The sequence below is a fragment of the Cajanus cajan genome, chromosome 10 (assembly GCF_000230855.2).
Source record: "Cajanus cajan strain Asha chromosome 10, NIPB_CcT2T_4, whole genome shotgun sequence".
In the NCBI taxonomy this organism is placed as follows: domain Eukaryota; kingdom Viridiplantae; phylum Streptophyta; class Magnoliopsida; order Fabales; family Fabaceae; genus Cajanus; species Cajanus cajan.
Window position 1 is genome coordinate 22,324,161 of NC_138526.1, and position 22,278 is coordinate 22,346,438.

General features: G+C 32.1%; 1 protein-coding gene across 1 annotated transcript; it reads right to left on the minus strand.

The window, feature by feature from the left end:
- Nucleotides 1-14,706: 14,706 nt before the first annotated feature.
- Nucleotides 14,707-20,641, minus strand: LOC109802917 (delta-latroinsectotoxin-Lt1a protein). Its single transcript, XM_020364330.3, has 3 exons — nucleotides 19,958-20,641; nucleotides 18,614-18,799; nucleotides 14,707-15,088 (listed from the first exon to the last, which is right to left on the minus strand). The coding sequence occupies exons 1-3, from the start codon at nucleotides 20,558-20,560 to the stop codon at nucleotides 14,804-14,806; spliced, it is 1,074 nt and encodes a 357-aa protein (XP_020219919.1). The 5' UTR covers nucleotides 20,561-20,641; the 3' UTR covers nucleotides 14,707-14,803.
- Between the last annotated feature and the right edge of the window lie 1,637 nt (nucleotides 20,642-22,278).

Sequence of the window (22,278 nt, forward strand, 5' to 3'; positions counted from 1 at the left end):
TAATGAGTTGATTTTCCCAACATTAGGGGGAGAACAAAAACAGTTGGAAAAGGATATTAGTTGGAATGAATTATCACTATCTCATCTTGATCCTCGTACAAAATAATGTGAACTAGAAGTTCAAAAGATAATTCATTTGCAAAATCTAGCCAACCAATTACCAAATGTATTCACAGATCCAAAAAGGGTGAGTAAGTCATATGTACCAGTGGCTAATGCTCCAATAAGAGTCGAAGTCCCTGTTGGATAATTTAATACTACAAACGAGTCACAAATACACCTGAAGCGTGGTAGACCAATTGGTTCCAAGGATAAGAATCCTCGAATAAAAAAGGGAGCTAAAGAGCAAAATGACCAAATTGAGGATGTAAAAACTCAAAAAGATTCCTCTGACATAACTTATATTCTAGTTCCAGAAGAAACTCAGGTACCTGAAATTATTGAAAATGAAGAGATCTCAATAAATTATGTCATTAATGGAATACGATGGAATTGAAACAATGTCAATATTGATGATGTATTTGCATATAATATAACGCTAAATGAAATAAATGATATTGAGGATCAAGAACCAAAGTCCATCAACGATTGTCGACAAAGAAATGATTGGCCAAAATGGAAAGATGCAATTGAGGCAGAATTAGACTCACTTGCTAAACGAAAAGTTTTTGGACCGGTACTACGTACACCAAAAGGTGTAAAACCAATTGGATACAAATGGGTTTTTGTGCGAAAATGAAATGAAAATGGTGAAATTGTGAGATACAAAGCAAGATTAGTTGCTCAAAGTTTTTCACAAAGACCCGATATTGATTTTGAAGAGACATATTCACTTGTAGTGGATGCAAACACTTTTCGATATTTAATTAGTTTGGTTGTACATGAAAAACTTAATTTACATCTAATGGATGTAGTTACAGCATATTTATATGGCTCTCTTGATGCTGACATTTATATGAAACTCCCAGAAGGATTTAATTTGCCTGAAGATGCAATTTCTAGAGAAGATTATTCGATTAAATTAAATAAGTCCCTATATGAGCTAAAGCAATCAGGTCGTATGTGGTATAATCAACTAAGTGAATACTTGTTACAAGAAGGATATAAAAATGATCCAATTTGTTCGTGTATATTTATTAAAAGATCTCAAAATGGATTTTCCATAATTGTAGTTTATGTAGATGACATAAACATTATTGGAACTCCTGAAGAGTTTTCAAAAGGAATAGATTTCTTAAAGAAAGAATTTGAAATGAAGGATCTAGGAAGGACAAAGTTTTGTCTAGGACTACAAGTTGAATACTTAGAAAATGGAATTCTTGTGCATCAAGAAGCTTATATAACAAAGGTGCTTAAAAGGTTTTATATGGACAAATCACATCCATTGTGCACTACCATGGTTGTAAGATCTTTAGATGTTAACTAAGATCCATTCAGACCCCAAGAAAAGGATGAAGAAATACTTGGTCCGGAAGTACCATATCTTAGTGCTATAGGAGCACTAATGTACCTTGCTAATTATACACGACCTGATATAGCATTTGCTGTTAATTTGTTAGCAAGATATAGTTCTTCACCTACACGAAGACATTGGATTGGAGTTAAACAAATACTTCGTTATCTTAGAGGTACAATGGATATGGGGTTATTATATTCAAATGTTTCCAAACCAGAACTAAATGGTTATGCAGACGCATGTTATTTGTCAGATCCTCATAATGATAAATCACAAATAGGATATTTGTTCACAAGTGGTGGTACAGTCATTTCATGGCGATCTGTAAAACAAACCATATCAGCCACTTCATCTAATCATGCTAAAATTTTAGCATTATATGAGGCAAGTCGTGAATGTGTTTGGCTAAGATCTGTGATTCAACACATACGGGAAACTTGTGATTTATCTTCTGGAAAAATGACATCGATAATTATATATGAAGATAATGTTGCATGTATTGCACAATTGAAAGATGGATACATAAAGGGAGATAGAACAAAGCATATTGTACCAAAAAAAATTTTTACTCATGATCTTCAAAGGAATGGTGATATAAATGTTCAACAAGTCCGCTCAAGTGACAACCTAGCAGATCTCTTTACAAAGTCACTTCCAAGAAAAGTTTTTGAACAGTTGATACACAAGATTGGACTCCGTCGTCTTAAAGATTGTATGCATGAGGGGGAGAAATAAATATTTATGAATGATGTACTCTTTTTCCTTCACTAGGTTTTTATCCCACAGGGTTTTTCCTAATAAGGTTTTAACGAGGTACATTCTAAATATTGGACATCCAAGGGGGAGTGTTATGAATAATAATTAGTGGATTAATTAGTGGATGCCAATATTCATTATCAATCATTACCATTTATATTTTTGTTATGTATTATTCCCTTTATTGTGTAATTGTTCAGTTACCACATGTACTTATAAATAGGTTACTCCTCTCCCAAAGATAATACACTAATCAGATTCTTTTCTCCATCTCTTATTATCTTGTTTCTTCTCTCTACTTTTTCTCTCTTTTATAACAAATAGCAATTAATTGACTCTCCAGACTCTCACAAGTAAAAATATCGTTTGGTAGAAAATCTAGTGATATTTAAATCAGTGCTCTCAAAAAAACACACGGCACCTTCCACCATCATCACGATGGGTGCATATAATAATAGCAAAGATTAAAAAAAAAGCAATGGAGATATTAAAGTAGGTTTCAACACTAAAAAAGAAAAAAAGAAAAAAAAGGCTAATACGCCAAATTTGATCTTTAGTAATAACTATTTATTGACAATTAACTAATTGTGGTTATTTTTTTACTTGATCTAAATTACTTTTTTTTCTTATAGCAACTTAATCTAAATTATTAATGACAACAAATACTTATTAATAGAGACAATAATTAAAATGATCAGTAAAAAACACAATGTTTTATTATTTTATGTAATTTTATTTTGACTCCCTTACACACAGTAATATTTCACCAAGTAGGCAAATACACCGTGTAAATAAGAGACTATTGAATATCCACACACACAAGTAGGAAAATACACCGTGTAAATAAGAGACTATATATTGAATATCCCGCACATACACACGCACGCGCACGCATACGCACGCACAGAGATGCACAGACGCACAGACACATAGACACACACAAAGAGAGACACACACACACAGACACACACATGTAGACACCCAATTTCGTCCGGGGGCATGCAAACAAGGAAATGGACCTAAAAAAAAATTCATCCAAGACTCCTTAGAGCTCGAAATTTCTCTCTCTCTCTCTCTCCTATTGTATTTCTTGAGTTTTGTGAGTCATATTTTAGTGTGAAAGGTTGCCACAAAGCACCTAAAATCTCTATAGTTGAAGATCTAATAAAGTTTGCTACGAGGTATTACTCATCAATCTCTTGTTCTATCGTTCGATCTTTCTCTTCTTTTATTTCATATATTGCTATAATAAACGCAATTATGTAGATATCTTAGGGTTCACCGTGTAATTTAATTTTCATGTAAATAATCATTAATAAAGGGGCTTAAATATTTAAACTATTAATTCTTATTATGTTATCTTCATCATAAGGTACCCATTTAAGGCGTTGTAGGGGTGCTTAATACATTCCCTACACGTAACCGACCCCCGAACCCAATTCTGGTTATCAAGGCCATTATTGGACTTTTAAAAATCTTTTCTTTTTCCAATGTTTTGAGTAAAACATTGGTGGCGACTCCATGAACCTATTTTTAAAACCATTAATTAAGGATTAGTCTGGTGTCCGGACATTCCTTAATTGATGAGATTTTCAAAAGGATGTTTAAACCATAGGTCGCAAGATCGGAAATTTTTGGGTTACGACAGATGACGACTCCACTAGGGACGTTTTAAGAGGGTCAGGCCCATATAAATGATGAAGTTAATAAAATAAGAATTATAATTTAAATATTTTTCTCCTTTACTTTATTTTTTTTATTTTTTTGGCTTTAATATCTATTTGTTTGTTTAAATTCTGCACCTGTTTGAACAAAATTGTACACAATCCTTTGTACACAAAAGTTCCCCCTACACCCGGGGGCATGAGGGTAATAAACATAGGGAGTAGTTGACGTACGACCGACCCAAGTTTGGCCTTGAAGCTTGCGAGCCTTGCCGGAAATTACATTCAAGGTGATAACCGGTTACTCTAGCCCAAAATACTGCGACAGACCTTAGAGTTTGTCAGGTCACGAAGACAGAGATACTGGGTCCCTATAATGGGGGCACCTTGGGGGCCTTAAGACCAGTGAGATCAGAATTGTCCTATACAATGCACTTTTCTTGCAGGGACCACAGACCAGTGATTTAAACGTGACTGTTTGCGGGTGTACATTTGTTTGAGCATATGTGTGTTGCATTTTTTTGTGTTTATTTATTTCAAATGGATAAGAATTATAAACAAATAGATATTAATTAAAAAAAATATGATAAAAAATTTTACTCCCTTCTATATACCTAAACCTCAAAGCATCATATAGGATAATTTATTTAAAAAAAAACAACAAAAAAAATAAATATATAGCAAAAATCATGCATCATAACCTTAGTAAAAAAAATGATAAAATTTAGGCAGAAAACAAATATCATGCATCTTTTAGTTTAGCATATACACTCATTAGAAATGGAAGACACATAGTATGCAAAGATTTTTGAGAAAGAAGTACATTCTAAAGTACAAGAATCGTGTGCCCTTATAATAAGGAGGCCTACTAGACTTTGAACTCTCGTCATCCTTTCAACATAAGGCAAAGTCTACATCTTCTCAAACTTCTTCCAATCTAGAAAGATGTCATTCCTCAATTCAAATAGGAGATTATTTGAAATTTCGAAAAGGAGGCACGAAAAATAAAAAGGGAAATTGAAGCAAAAAAAAAACAAAAACAAAAACAAAAAAAGAGAGAAAAAGAATTTGCTTCAAAAGAACATAGCTTGGGAATCTAAAGAAAACTCCGCTGATGAATGAGAAATCATGAACTTAGGGAGTTTGAAAATTGATAATAAGCACCCTTACACTTCCAATTCATTATCAAATCACTCCAAAATGCATCTTTCTTCTCTAACTCATCAACCTCGTCATTAAAGATGAAAATTTTGGCAATCACCAAAATAGTGGGGAATCACCAAAATAGTAGGGAACCCGAAGATCCTATTAAAGGTTACTTCTGATGGGAATAGCAAAAAGAGAATCCAAGAAGAAACGAAGACTAATTGCAAATCAACGAACGAGTAACCATGTCTATAGGGATATCATTTAAGCATGAGCTTTTGTAGCCTGCAACAACATCATCAAAGTGCACCGAAAGATCTTGTACAAAGAATGTTTCTCTAAACAAACAAATCAATGAATGATATTTGTTGAATTTCTCAATCATCTTTGCATCCTATTTTGCACTTCATATCGATAACATGTTTTCCTGGTAAATAATAAATAAGAACAAAAAGGGAAACCTAACCTGTGCATGTTAATCGAATAATGAGATCACTGGTAATCAAGTGCAAACTCGATACATCAAATTGGAAGCACTTAAAAAACCAGTAATTACGCAAGAAGGACTGGGGGGCATAACACCCCCAAATTGATGATTCAAACATCGAGAGTTCCCCATGCGGAAATGACAACTGTTGGGATAAGAGGAATGATTAAGAATGGATGAATCCTTGCTTCTAGGGAATTACAAGACAAAACCCAATTGAAGAATAAGGGCATTGCATGACAAAAACCCGCTAGGACGAAAACCCGTAAAGGGCGTCTTAGGCAAAAATTAGGGTAAAGGAATCAAAATCCCGATAGGATACATCCTATGCAAAAGTTAGGGATATACATATATATGTAAAAAAGCAATGCATACTCAAGTTGAAAACCGAAAAGCGGCTTGAGTATTCCCTTTAGAAAGCAAGAATTCATAAAGGTTTCACTCCAAAGTCAAAACACCCACATTCAAGCAAGTGGGAATGCGTTCTTAACGTAGTTCAACCAATCGTCAACCATGCCTCTCTAGGGGGCAACCTCGGTTAATCTCTCTGTGTACAAATCATGAACTCGGGGCATGCCCGGGCCTCAAACTTTGCTAAAGGGGCACGTGTAAATTGAAAGTACTGTTTTAAATGCCATAGCACTCTTTCGTTTCTCTTCTCCTTTTAAATATTCACTCTAGGCCTCATCCATCAACCCTTAACAAAAAAAATGTATTTGCGACAAAGATGTTACTCAATAATAGCATGGAAAGGATAATAAAGGAACAATCAATAATTCAAACATGACTAGGGTTTAATAAAAATAAAGACATCCCATACCTCACGAGCGCTGCAAAAAATGAAGGCCCGGCAGGAAACCCACTAAGGGGGCTGCGCAAAAGTTAGGGCAAGATCTGCTAGGCAACCCACAAGAAAAATTGGGTAACCTAGGCAAAAGAAAAGATCAAAAGAAAAATGTCCGCTAGGAAACACATCTCAAGTGACCTAGGCAAAAGTTAGGACGTTAAAGCGGCAACCTGAGTTGAAAACCGAAAGGCGGCTCAAGGGGATCATCTAAACAAAGCGCAACCCCGAGTCATTACTCCACTTTCCAGAAAGGCTAAAACACAATGATAGCTTCTTTGTAACAAATATGCCTTGTTTAATAGCCATAAACACTAAAGCCTACCTTGGCCAGCCATTCTTCTAAAAACCCCTTTTGAAAAAAAAAATCCCTTCTAACAACCTTTTGAAAAAATACAAACATCCATTTTTCTTTTCTCTTGACCCTTATGGAATTAAAATGGTACCGAAAATATACACGGAGAATGCACAGTGAATACTCACAGAGGAAAGATTGAGATGTCCCTAAACAGGGCTGGGAGACGCTTGACTACACATCGACTAGATAATCAATGAGCCACTAAAAGCTTTGGTTCAAAGGAACACATCCCGACAATAATAAAAAATGACATGGATAAAAAGGAATTGTTATCATTAACCTTAACGCGTACAGGTTAATTTCCCGACATAAAAAAAAATAATTGCATTTTTTAGGAACAAACACATGAGCATAAATTGCATTGCATGCATATGAGGTAGGGACATATGGAAGGGCGTTACACAAAAAATAATAATAAATAATAAAATCATTCTTGTCTTGCATTTTCATTGCATCCATGCATCCATGATTTCTACTTGCTATGGGTCAGAAGGAGTCATCAGGACAAAGCACTCATAAAAGCTCAAAAGCCAAGCATGAGTCGAAGCGGTGACAAACAGAAAACCCTAAGTGATTCTATGTGCCCACTAAGCAAAGACATATCAACAGTGGAATAGAATGGAATCGACCAAGCAAGCAAGTCTATAAGCATGAAGAGGCCACCACGCCTTACTTCTTCACCAAATGAAATATGATCCAAGAGAATATCAAGACTAGGAATGGTTTCCTCACCAAAGCCAGGAGTGGCTTTCGAAATAATACTCATTAATAAAGATTCAGTAAATAACATCATCATGGGATAGGATCCCTCCACCATTGATGACAACACAAGATCAAATAGAAAAAGGCAAGCTTCGTAAATGTTGAAAAAGCCGAAGCATTTAGAAAAATAGCAGAAAAAGGCAAGCTTCAAACATGAAAGAGCCGAAGCTAAATAAAAATGAAATTAAGAAAAAAAAAACCTATCGTAAGAAGGCGCCTGGAGAGGCATCACAATACTCACGTAACAGGGGCAACACTGGAATCCCTGCTAGCCATCTACTTCTCTGCCCACCAACACAGGGGTACATCAAACATCTCCTACCCATCCACCTAGGGGCAGTCTTTCATCCCACAACGCCAATGAGAAGAAATCAAGTAAAAAGAGGGTTACCTGACCTTAGTGAAAGGGTTTCTAGATCCCAAAAACTAGAACAAAGAGGTTACCTGACCTTAGTGAAAGGGTTGCTAGATCCCCAAAACTAGAACAAAGAGGGTTACCTGACCTTAGTGAAAGGGTTGCTAGATCCCCAAAACTAGTACAAAGAAGGTTACCTGACCTTAGTGAAAGGGTTGCTAGATCCCCAAAACTAGTACAAAGAGGGTTACCTGACCTTAGCATTGGGCCGACTGAAGCCTTAAAATATCAGTCCAGCTTGGAGAGGCTGAGCTACGAAACTACTTCAACAACAAAGTGGGTTACCTGACCTTAGCAGTGGGCCGGCTGAAGCCTTAAAATATCAATCCAGCTTGGAGAGGCTGAGCTACGAAACTACTTCAACAACAGAGAAGGTTACCTGACCTTAGAGTGGGTCGGCTGAAGCCTTAAAATATCAGTCCAGCTTGGAGAGGCTGAGCTATGAAACTACTTCAACAACAGAGAGGGTTACCAGACCTTAGAGTGGGCCGGCTGAAGCCTTAAAATATCAGTCTAGCTTGGAGAGGCTAAGCTACGAAACTACTTCAACAACAGAGAGGGTTACAGTGGGCCGGCTGAAGCCTTAAAATACCAGTCCAGCTTGGAGAGGCTGAGCTACGAAACTACTTCAACAACAAAGAGGGGTTACCTGACCTTAGAATGGGCCGGCTGAAGCCTTAAAATATCAGTCCAACTTAGAGAGGCTGAGCTACGAAACTACTTCAACAACAAAGAAGGTTATCTGACCTTAGAGGGGGCCGGCTAAAGCCCTAAATATTAGTCCAGCCTGGAGAGGCTGAGCTCAGAATATACTCCCTTTTCAACAAGCTACCAATAAAGGAACACAATATCACAAGAGAAACAATGGAACTTCTACTCGAAGACTGAAGATCAGGTGTATAGTTTTTCAGCCTTGTTGCCCAATAGAGTACGCGATTGCTTAAAAGGGTGAGGATACGAGCAAATACACCTATCCAAGGGAAACAACGCAGAAGCGCCAACACCAAAGAGACGAAGAGAAGACCCAACGAAATGTTTACGTCTTTACTTGCCTTTGGAAAAGCAACACATTACTATTCCAAAGGACAAGTAAAGAGGGGCAGCTGTAGACACCCAATTTTGCCTAGGGGCATACAAACAAGGAAATGGACCTCAAAAAAAATTTCGTCCAAGACTCCTTAGAGCTCGAAATTTTTTTTTTCTCTCTCCTATTGTATTTCTTGAGTTTTGTGAGGCATATTGTAGTGTGAAAGGTTGCCGCAAAGTACCTAAAATCTCTATATTTGAAGATCTAATAAAGCTTGCTACGAGGTATTACTCATCAATCTCTTGTTCTATCGTTCTATCTTTCTCTTCTTTTATTTCATATATTGCTATAATAAACGCAATTATGTAGATATCTTAGGGTTCATCGTGTAATTTAATTTTCATGTAAATAATCATTAATAAAAGGGGCTAAATATTTAAACTATTAATTCTTATTATGTTATCTTCATCATAGGGTACCGATTTAGGGCGTTGTAAGGATGCTTAATACCTTCCCTACACGTAACCGACCCCCGAACCCAATTCTAGTTATCAAAGGCCATTATTGGACTTTTAAAAACCTTTTCTTTTTCCAATGTTTTGAGTAAAACATTGGTGGCGGCTCCATGAACCTATTTTTAAAACCATTAATTAAGAATTAGTTTGGTGTTCGGGCATTCCTTAATTGATGAGATTTTCAAAAGGATGTCTAAACCATAGGTCGCAAGATCAGAAATTTTTGGGTTGCGACAACATAGAGACACACACACACACACACAGAATTGTGGTATCTATAGTTGGTTGATGGTTCTAGAGTGTTACTAGTAGGAACTGTACCATTTGGGGAGAGACTATGCAGATCTAGAGAGGGAAAAAGAATAAGATGCAAAACAAGAGGATTTATGACAATAAGTGGGAGAGTTCATTAGTGAATTAAGATTATTTTCTAGCACATTTTTTTATATCAAGTGTTATCCAAACGACATTCAAAGTAGCGTTATGACATTCTTATAAATATGCCAAAATATTTTATAACGAGTGTTGACTTACCTATCATAAAATGTTCTTTTTATAACAGGTAAGTCAACACCTATTGTAAATGTGTTAGTCAACCTTGGACACTAACCATTCTATGACGGGTAAATCGTCACCTGTCATAGGATGATTTGTTATTACCCATATTGAGAGCATGAGCCTAGATTGTGATCCATTATTTCATCTTCTTCTCTAGCAATGACATCTGTGGAAATTTTCGGTGAGCTCTCTTTGCACATTATTGACCAAGCTTAAGATGAAGACATGATTCTAGTTAGTTTTAACAATTACAAATGAACCTTTTGAGAGATAAAAGTATAACTTGTAGTTTACTTTGTGTTTTGAGCCTCTTGATAAATTAGAGTGCAAGTTGTATCTTGTTTTGTGTGGTTTTAAACTTTGTTGCATGAGTGTTTTGTGCTTGGTAAGTGTTGGAGAAAAGATACACACTAGAAGGGGGTTGAATAGTGTATATCAAAAACTTGTACTATTGAAAATAAGTAGTGAAAGCTTGACAAATACAGTGCTGAAATGCAATAGACGAAAGAGCACAAGTCTTTTATATCGGTTCGTCTCAAACACAAAGACTACGTCCAGTTCTCAATCTAACCAGATTGAGTTTCACTATCTTTCACAAGATACAAGTATTCTTTCAACAAGCCACTTCTGGCTCAATTCCAAGTAGTCTTTTAGTTGCCTCTCGAAGCAAACAACCCCAAGTATTCTTTAACAAATAAGCCTTTTTAGGCTTAATAACCAAGTATTCTTTTAACTACAAGCATTTTCAAGGTCAATTCTTACAAATAGAAATTTGAAAAGAGCTACAGGGATAGCTTCATCTCTTCTAGACGTGATGCTATGAAAATTAAGCACAAACAAACTATATAAGATAGAATTTATCTACAAGGTATGCACTTAAATTTTTAATGATATGGTAACTTTGTTTCTTCTCTCTCTTATTTCCTTGCTTGTAATGTTGTCTTGATTAAGAATCCCTTATATAGTAGCTTGGAAGAAAATGACCATTGAGCAATGTTCTCAAGATGCTTCGTCTATCTTCTCTTGGAGACCATAGAGTGAGAGAGAGAGAATAAATTAGTTGTTACTCCAAGCATTTAATGCATTGCATGAAAATGTTCATCTCTTATCTGATATTGGCACCTACTTATCATCATTTCATTAAGTAGGGTGAAAAGCAGTGGCTAAATCAAAGCAATATAACACATTTAGTGTTCTTGTCTGCTTTTTCAAGATTTTTGGGATTTTTCTCTTTCTTTCCTAACACAAAGATTGACTTTCCATTGCTAACAACTTTTGGTGTCTTCAAGGAAGTTGTTTCATTCGATTCGTTAAGGAAAAAAGTATCCAATCCTCTTAATAATAATCTGACTTGATAACAAGAAATAAATTTAGTAGTGAATCAGATTATATGCTTCATCTGATGTCCTTCGTCTTACAAATGAAATATGATGTTTGTTTTGTCTAAAATAGTCTTTGAAAAAAAAATTTATTTGTTATCATTAAAACATAAATTATTGAAGGATCCAAAATCGTCGTTTGATTTTACAATAAGTAACTTAGCATTTTATCTCTATCTAAATAATGATTGATGAGTTAGTATATGTTAAAATGGATTTGTAAAGAGAAATTGTATGAAAAATTGAGATACAAAGTTTTCACTTAAGATAATCAATTATTTCAAGTAATAACTGATTATTTTCTCTATTTTTCAGTTATCTAAGAAGTAGTTGCTATAATAATCATTTATTCAGCAAAATGATTATTTCAAAAATCAGGTTCTGAAATAATCAATTATTGCTCAAAATAATTGATTAAATTGTTCTTGGTTGATTTCTAGAATTGCTAAGAACAAAATAATTTATTATCTATATAAATTATCGATTATTTCAGTTAGAAAAATTGTATATATCGTTTATCACACCTTGGACAAAGAACTTTTTGAACTTTTGAATCTTTGTGATATCATTTATGAAAACACTCTCTATAACATATTTCTCTCTACAAGAGGAGGTTTTTTGCCTTTTGTGGTAACCTCAAGAAAATTTTTCAAGAATTGAGTTGATCATCATCTTCATAGGGTGAAAGTTTAAGCTACATGGTTGATTCACCTTCTTTGATCTATTATGCAAATCAAGTGAATTTGTTCCTTAATTCTTTATACTAGTTGTTATCTTAAGTAGGTTTCTTAAGAAAAGAGAATCTTATAGTGGGGTGCTACAAGTAAGTGCTTCTTGGGATTTAAGAAGTGATTTCTTTACTAGTGTAGAAATGTATTTCATGTGATATTGTGATTGTAAAACTTCTAACACTAAAGATTAGTGAAAATTCTCAATCAGATTGGTTAGGCACTGGATGTAAGTCACAAGTGGATGTGGCTAAACCAATATAAATTGAATGTGTATTTTTTTCTTTCCTTACACTTGAATTCACATTCTTTCATTTTTGTTTTCATGCTTATTGATATGTATTGTTAGGCATGTTCATTGCATTAATAATTGAGTGAATTTAGACTTATATATTAAATCTGAACTAAGTATCCTATCCAAAAGTTATAAGTCAACACACTTATTTGGAAAGATTTAGAAAAATTTAAGAAACCAAGATAGTTGTGCAAGAAACTTTGGAAAACCAATTCAACCCTATCTTAGTTAGACCATCTTTTCTAACACACATTGCCCATGCAATTACGTTGACCAATGCAAGAAAAACGCTCTAGTGACCAAGGCGACACATTCTCCCCTTCAATCTAGCAACCTTCATATTGAGTTCTCCTTCTTCTTCTTTTTTCCTTATGTTTTTAGAGTTTGTGGTGGATAATGTGGGTTTCCTCATTACTTATTTGGTTCTTGTTAAGTTCCTCTCCAGTATGATCAACTTCATGTTTAATTCTTCTTCGCTTGCACTCCTATGTTCAAAGCTTTTGTTCTCTTTCTTCCATGATTTTAAGGTTTGCTCATTATAGAATATGTTGGTCAACACCAACCATTCTATGATGGGTAAATTTTCATTTGCCATAGAATGTCTAGTTATTACCCATGTTGAGAGCACGAACCCAGTTAGCATTCCACTATTTCTTCTTCTTCTCTAGCAACGACATTTGAGGAAATTTTTTAGCCAAGCTCTATATGCACATTGTTGATCAAGCTCAAGATGAATACATGATCCTAGTTAGTTTTGATGATTACAATGAGCATCTTGAGAGATAAGAGTGTAACTTGTAATTTACTTTGTGTTTTGAGTCTCTTGATAAATAAGAGTGCAAGTTGTATCTTGTTTTGTGTGGTTTTAAGCTTTGTTGCTTGTGTGACTTTGTGCTTGATAATGGATTATTCGGAAAAATAATCAATTATTTTAGAAATCAAGTTCTAGAATAATGGATTATTGCTCAAAATAATCAATTAAATTGTTCCTGGTTGATTTTCATAATAACTAAGAATAAAATAATTGATTATCCATATAAATAATCGATTATTTGAGTCAGAAAACTTATATATATCATTTTGCACACCTTTTGTGATATCATTTACAAAAACACTCTTTGTAACACATTTGTCTCTACAAGAAGATGTTTTTTGAGCTTTGTGGTAACCCCAAAAAAGTTTTCGAGAATTGAGTTGATCACCATCTTCACAGGGTGAAAGGTTAAACTACTTGGTTGATTCACCTTCTCTACTCTATTTTGTACATCAAGTAAATTCGTTCCTTAATTCTCTGTACTAATTGTTATCTTAAGCAAGTATCTTAAGAAGAGAGAATCTTGTAGTAAGGTGCTACAAGTATGTGTTTCTTGGGATTCAAGAAGTAATTTTTTTAATAATGTAGAAGTGTATTGCATGTAGTATTGTGATTGTAAAACTTCTAACATTAAAGATTAGTAAAAAATCTCAATCGAGTTTATTGGGAACTAGATGTAGGTTACAAGTGGATGTGACTAAACCAATATAAATTGGTTGTGCATTTTTCTTTCTCCCTACACTTGAATTCATATTCTTGCATTTCTATTTTCATGCTTAATAATATGTGTTGTTAGGAATATTCATTGCATTAAGAATTGAGTGAATTTAGACTTGTATTAAATTTGAACTATGTATCCTATCCAAAAGCAATAAGTTAACCAATTTATTTTTTAGAAACCAAGATAGTTGCACAAGAAACTTAGAAAAATCAAGGTGTGGCACGTTCTTCTTCAAAACCAAGGTGGCACCTTCTTCTTCTTCTATATGTTTTTAGGGTTTGTGGTGGATAATGTGGGTTTGCTCATTACCTATTTGGTTCTTATTCAATTCCTCTCCAATCTGGCCACCTTCGTGTTTAATTTTCCTTTGCTCGCACTCTTAGGTTCAAAGCTTTTCTTTTCTTATTTCTTCCATGGTTTTTAGGGTTTGCTCATTGATTATCTATTTGCTCATATTTAGGTTTGCTCATTGATTACCTATTTGATCATTTTGTATTTGATCATTATCTGTTTTGATGAATCTATGTATGAACTTTGTATACACGCAAAGAAATGATTTGAACATTAATAAGATATATGTAATTTACGATTAATTTAATAGTAATTACATTCTTAATATCACAAGAATATATTGTTATTAAAAATTATGTTTATAGTAAAGCTAATTCGCTCGAACTTCTTCATATTTCATGAGCAAGCAATAGAGCTTCAACTTCTTAAATAGGAAAAGGTTCAAATTTACTCTAAATAATTAATAGAGTAAATTAAAAGATGAGGACCATATCATACAATTTAAAGTTCTTAGTTTCCTTTTGTATATCTCTTTCTGAACATATTAACTGATATTCGAACTGAGGCCACTCAGTTTAACCAAGAAGTTACTTTAATTTACAGGTGCTATCAAATGCTTGGGATCGATGTTTTTTATCATAAGCCTTCTTGAGAACCACCACACATTCAACATGGTGATGGAACCTGGGCTTTACGAGTCTTGGAACCACTTCGAAACTTGAACTCAACATTACACGTACTACTAGAGGCAACCCTCTTCCAGAATCTAGCATATCTTGCATGCTTCTTCCTGCACCATACATTGGCTTGTTCTTCGCTCCCATTTGTAATGCAAAGATTGTTAAGCCACTCTCAGCATAGAGCTCGTTCCCCTGCAGTGTTGGATTTGGATCAATGATAATACGATACATGAAGATAAGCAAAGAATGTTTAGGGGTAAAGATCCATAAAATTAATTCTTATTTAAAAGATATTGAGATGTTACAAAACTAATCATGGTTGTAAATTGTAATTACAGCCATTGCGACTGTTACTGTGAATTGTAACGGTATAAAATTATTATATATTTGAACTAAACATAAATAAATAATTTTATAATAATAAAAATTTGAGTTATCAAAACGATTCGGTCTGACCCGTTTGGTTCGATCTACCTCAATTTATTTTTTCAGTGAGTTGAGCTCGGTCTAATTCATTAATCTTAATGTTCAAAATTTTTTAACCCAATCTAACCTATCATGGGTTGGTGGGTTAATCGGGTCGATCTACTAATTCACCTAATTTTTTTAAAAAAATTTAATTTAAAATAAAATTTAATCTAAAATAATTTATAATCTAAAGTAAAGATTGTAAAACTAAGTATCATGCATACAACATTAAACTTAAATTAAAAAGTGTATAACTCTAAATAATCAAACCAAAATAATAAAAATTCTTTCATTAAAGTGATTATGCATCAATATTAAACTTCATTAGAGGCTTGAGTAAATAAATTTATAATAATTTCATATTGTTTAACATCAATTTTATCGTTATCAACAAAAAATGATATCTTGTTAAAACAATACATATATAATAATAAATGAGTTAAGTGAATTGTTAGTGGATTGAGTTCATGGGAGTGTAATTAAATGGGTTAGATGGACAATATGACCTACTACGAATTCAACCTAGGTGCACCAAGTCGAAAGTGGATTAGATTACATTTTTTTATCCATTATGAAAATTTAAAAAGTGTATAACTCTAAATAATCAAACCAAAAAAATAAAAATTCTTTCATTAAAGTGATTATTCATCAATATTAAACTTCATTAGAGACTTGAGTAAATAAATTTATAACAATTTCATGTTGTTTAACATCAACTTTATCGTTATCAACAAAAAATGATATCTTGTTAAAACAATACATATAATAATTAATGAGTTAAGTGAATTGTTAGTGGATTGAGTTCATGGAAGTGTAAATAGGTTAGATGGACAGTATGACCTACTACGAAATTCAACCTAGGTACACCGAGTCGAAAGTGGACTGAATTACATTTTTTTTATCCATTATAAAAATTTTCATTTTTTTTAACTCGGCCCGACCCTTTTCAAGGTAAGTCAGATTGGCCTATGAGTCGAAATTCATTTTAACGACTTTAATAAAAATCAATCAAACCTTTTTTTTCCTTAAATTATTTACTCCAAACTTCTCTTTTTTCTTAAATGCATCATGCAACTCTCAACACTTCAATCAACTATTATTAGTTATCTTTATCTCTATCTTAACATTCCATCCGACCAAAATTATTAAATTAAAAGATTAAATCTAAACTTTATGTGTTTAATTGAAGAAAAAAAATGAAATAAAACGATATTGTTATTGCGTGCAGAATTTTCAATAATTTAAAATAACGCCACAATCATTACGATTGCCGAAAACACTACAACAACAATGTTGCGACTCACAACTTCTGAACTGCAATTTAAAACCATGGAACTAATATATTATGAAATTATAAAATTTATCATACGTAATTGCATTTGCAAATTATATAATTTAGTTATTTTATACAGAAATTTGAGTTTGCGCAGTAAATTTCGTTAAAAAGTTATTGAGCTCCCTGAATGCATAGATAATCACAATTAAAGATGACAGGTTAACAATCTAAAGAAAAGTATAGAGAATGAAAGGCTTTTTGATCAAAGTGGGGTCGTTGACCAAGTTACGTAAATGAGACTCTTTTGAAACTATTTACGCCTTTGGGGTTGTTTACAACAGTGTCGCTATGGGCCATAGCGACACCCATGCCACGTGGCAATTTTGTGACTCTAAAGAAGCCATGAAAGCCATATTGACGAAGTTGTTGCAGCCCATAACGACATCAAAAGCTTGAATGAAGTCGCTGTAGCCCATAGCGCCCCATATTTTAATTTTAAAAAATAAAAAAATAAAAAATATATTAAATAAAGAAATAAATGAAAAAATAAGTTTATAAAATAGTAATTAAAATGTATATGATAATGTAAAATAAACGAATTTAAAAAATAATATAGTTAATAATTTAAACAAATTAAGTTAATAAAAAAAAAACAAAAAAATATAACTTGGTCAACGACCCCACTTTGATAAAAAATCAGAATGAAAAGTATAAATATATATATATATATATATATATATGCGCGCGTGCACGCGTTCTTTTATAGTAGAAGAAATGACCCATTTAGTTTTTGAATTTTTTTTTATGATTTCATTTAAATCTCTAAAATAAAATTAACCACTTTTTTTACCTTTTGTCGCTAGTTCAAGGGTTTAAGCAATAATAAAATATTTATATGGATCAAAATGAAAAAAAAAATAATCATAGAAACTTAAATAAAGCCTTAAAAGATTTAAGAACTTATTTAAATTTTTCTTAATTTTAAGAACTAATATAAATATAGTAGTAAGGTACAATTTCAAAACTAAAAATTCTATTATTTTATTTAATATAGCACACAGACTATTTTTCACTAATAAATTATTGATCTAAATGGTACTTGATTCAATTCACTTAAGACTAAATTTCATTTTAATCACTTTATAATATTAAATTTATAGTTTTGATTTCTTTATTTTTAAATATGTAATTTTAATCCTTCAATTTTATAAAATATATATAATTTGTAAATGTAGTCATCTCGTTGAATTTTTACTTGTTTATCATTAAAACAGAAATGATGCATCTTCCAAAAGATTTTAGCCAAAAAAATCCTCGTTTAAAATTTTAAAATAATAAAATTAAAAAAATAATTTATTTCAAATATTTTACAGATATAAATCACTGAATGGTTCAGAATGTTGAGTCGGAACTTTGATTCAGAGTCCAAAGCATTACTCTCACTAAAATTGTAATAATCATTTTAGACATTAAACATAAGATATAATGATTGATATTTAGTAATATTCAGGTTAATTTTACTTTTAAATTTCATTTTTATCTAATAAAAGAAAGTAAAATAAAATAAAATAAAAATTATAATTGAATGTGCATTTTAACTTAACTATTATTAAATATTAATTATTATGTTATTTATATATGCTAGTTCACAATAAATGTTGGAATTATAACCTAACACATGAACATTCAGCAAGAGAATAAAAGTTACAGATTTTATAAAATTGAAAGATTAAAATTGTAAATTTTTAAAATAGAATAACCCAAATTAGGGAATTGATAATATAAGAAGATCAAAAATATAATTTATTCAATTTTTAACAAGATTTTTTTAAAAAAAAGTGAGAAAAAATTATAAAAATAGTCATAAAAAAATATAAAAGATAAACTTTATGATTCTAACTATCTCAACCAAATATTAAACAACCTTATTATAAAATACCACATACTAATAAAGAAATTGACAGTATACTTACATTTGAAAATGCAAAGGGTAAGTTTGAAAATTTCATGTCCATCGTAGGAGGACGAATGTGAAGACCAAAGAACCTGGATTTGTTCTCTATGATTAAATTCAAGGAACAATTACAGGTCAGGATCTTTGTTGTCACCCCAGTTCTGTCCACCCCTTCTGCTAGTTTAAATTCTGGAAACCTTGCGATCTGCAAATTAATGGCGACATCAATAATGTACATGAATTAGTATACTGTATATAATATAATAAAGTTATTAATTTAAAAAATATAAATTTTAAAAGACAAAAGTTTATAAAATTATATTTTACATTAATTGATTAGTCAATTTTTGTGTACCAAGTGAAGACTCTTTTGGCGATATGATATCCCCAACACAACTAACAGTCAAAAGTTAGAAGCATGATGAATTTATGGCAAACAGATGAAATAGATAAATCCATATCTAATTTTAGGCAATGATTGCACCTACATTACAACCTGTAGTCATGTGCACTATATGGTATTATTTATTTATTTCCTACATGAATTATTCTTTTGAGGTATATATAATTGTTTCTATGCACAATCAGACAATAAATATATAATTCTTTCAAAGAAAATTCGAACTTTAGTTCAAAACACTATCTAGGGACTAGGGATACACAACCTCTTTCATTAGATTGAGCTAGTTGGTGGAAGAGAAATGGTATACACCTTTGTGGGTCTCAAAATGGTTGAAGTTACATCGTACACGTGACTAACAAACTATGTAGTTCTCACCCTCCTCTTTTCGAACATTTTCTTAATAAAATTTTATTCCCTCAACATTTTCTTTCTTTTATTCAGAGTGGTACGTATTAACAAAGAATTCTTTCAGCTATGAATAATTTAAAATAAGCTACCTAAACCATGTCTTGCTCAAATTCACGGTTAATCTTTTGAGATCGATGTCAAAAGTATCAGATCTTACAAATTTGATATAACCTTAATATATAGCATAAATTTAATTTTGTTTTTGACATAATGTAGCATAAATTTAATTGTTACAATAAATATTACAAGTTTTTATCAGCAATATCATTTTGTAACTAACAAATGGTTTTATTAATGTAAACAATTAATATATTATCAATATATCCCATATTGATATAATACAACATTCTATTATAGTGTACATGCACAATAGTTATCATAATTATGAAGTTAATTACATCAAGAGAAACAACACAAGCACTTAACATTTATTTATTTTATTAAGTAAATAACAATTTTTCAATAAAACCATTTGTCTAAGTTTCATTAAAATTATATTTTTACTTAGATGTACCAAAGATAGAATGATGATAAATTTTGTTGTGTAAATACCTCAACTGAGACATTGGGAGGTGGAGGTTTTGTAGCAATGTAGAACACAAGCAATGCAATTCCAAAGCTCAACAAAATTCTCCAACTCATTTGCAACCAAATCCAAGCTAAAGAATCCGAGTTACGGTAAGTGAAGTACCTCTTCCACCCTCCATTTCCCTTACCATAATAATACTCATAGAACAACCCTTCCTCTTCATCTTCTTTCTCATCTCCTACGTGTCTGCTACCGTTACTGTCAACAATGACCATATGGTTGACATCGCCATTTTCAGTAACGGTAGCATGACTACCATCGTAGGAGATCTTCTTGTGGTGCAAGAAGGAGTGGCTAGAGCCACGAGAGGAAGAGTAGCGACAGAGAGCGAAGCGTGAGGCTTCGTCCTCTTCGTGGGTCGGGTTTAGCGGGTGGGTCTCGGATCGGTTCGGGGATTGGAAAGTGGATTCGGCATCGTTTTGGATGTTGCTGCGTATGTCTGCACTGTTGGCATGAGAAAGAGTGGAGGGGCTTTGGACGTAGTATGCACACGGGTAGGTTTGGAACATGAGAGCCTCATGGTCTTCAACAACGTTGTTGTGATGCATCCCATTATGGTTCGACATTATTGTTTGTGTGTTTGTCAGTGTGTGAAAATAGAAGTGTGTTTTCTCTCACACGTTGAAAGAGGCTTAGGGGGTGGATTTTAAACAGAATAAAGAGAAGGGTTGCATTATGAGACATGGCAAAGTAGAGGCATTTTTTTTTTCTAGTTCCTAAAGATAATGTTAATTAACTTGTGTTTTATTTATTAAGTCTTATTTGGCGTAGTACTTGTTAGAAACTAATTTTGTTTGTACTAATATATGTATTGTTGACTCAAAAAATTTTAACACATGATTAAATTTGAATGTAAATTTTTTCGTTAAATTAATAAATCATTACTATCGGCTAAAAAACTAATTTAATTTGCTTAAAAAATGTGATTATTTCCGAATTGAAGAATTTTAACATATGACTCAAATCAAACATAATTTTTTGTTAAATAAAATATTTCTAATGTGAAATTGTAGTAAGAAAGATATGTTTAATTAAAAATGTTTTGAGCATCATAGCGCAGCTATAGGTGTTCATTAAGGACATGAATGCAAGCAACATAATTGTTGCTTCTAATTACAGCTCTCGTGCATTATATAACATTGAGAAGTTATTTGGTACGAGAATATTTGTATAAAAAACAAATAAATTAATGGATAAGTGACCAATCATATGCTATCATGACCATACATGGTAGTTAAAAATGTATAGTAACTATAATTCATGGTATATTCTACATTGTAGACCGTCAAATGTCAATATCCACGTTTTTGCGACCAACATTAATATATTATTTTGATGTTCCGAAACTGAAGAAACTTTAGAGGAGTGTAGGTTTACATTAATTATTTTGGGTTTATCTCATTCATATATTTTTTTTTTCGTTTCTATATTTACTATATACTTCAAGATTAATTAGGACAATTTTAATCTAGATCACAAAGCTCAACTTAAATTTTGATTTATGAAGTGAAGTTACTCGGAAACTCAATTAGCACGAACTATCCATTGTAAAAATGTAAACTTTTGTCCAGGGTAGTAAAAGAATAATGTTTTTATTTATGTTGCTGATAGTTCAATTTGATTAATATATAACTAATTTAGAATAATGCAAACTATATTAATTATTGGTGGTGGCCTAAATTTATGACTTCGTGTAAATAATCCTAAAATCTCAAATTTTCTTTGAAATCTTTCAATATTTCCGTAAAAGAAAAAAATGTGAGACATTTTAATGGAAGGGAAAAGTGAGGAAGGAAATGTAGACATGAGATACTTAAAAAATGTTTTAAAATCTATATTCACTCACTTCCAAATCCTCTCACGTATCAGTGGGAGTCAAAATTAAATGAGAAGAGGTCGATTCTCCTCTCCTTTTTCCGGAAAATTGAACTAAATTAAAAAAGTATTTCTAAAAAAAATATCTCTCTTTCATTTTCCTCCAACTGAATATCATACAAGTATGTGTTTATTAAGGTAAATATATAGGCTAACTTTTTAACTTAATTATTTGAGTAGTTTAAAAGCTTATTCAATTAAATTAACTAGTTTGATAAAATAGAGTATAATTTTATAATTAAAAAAAGTAACTCTTTTATTATTCATAAAGTAACTTGATCGGTTATTCTTTTAAAAATATTATGTAATGTTAAAAATGTATTAAAGAATATACTATTATTATTTCTCTTATAGTTATATATTGGTTAGTTAAATAAATAATTTTATCATATATTTTAATTTAATTAAC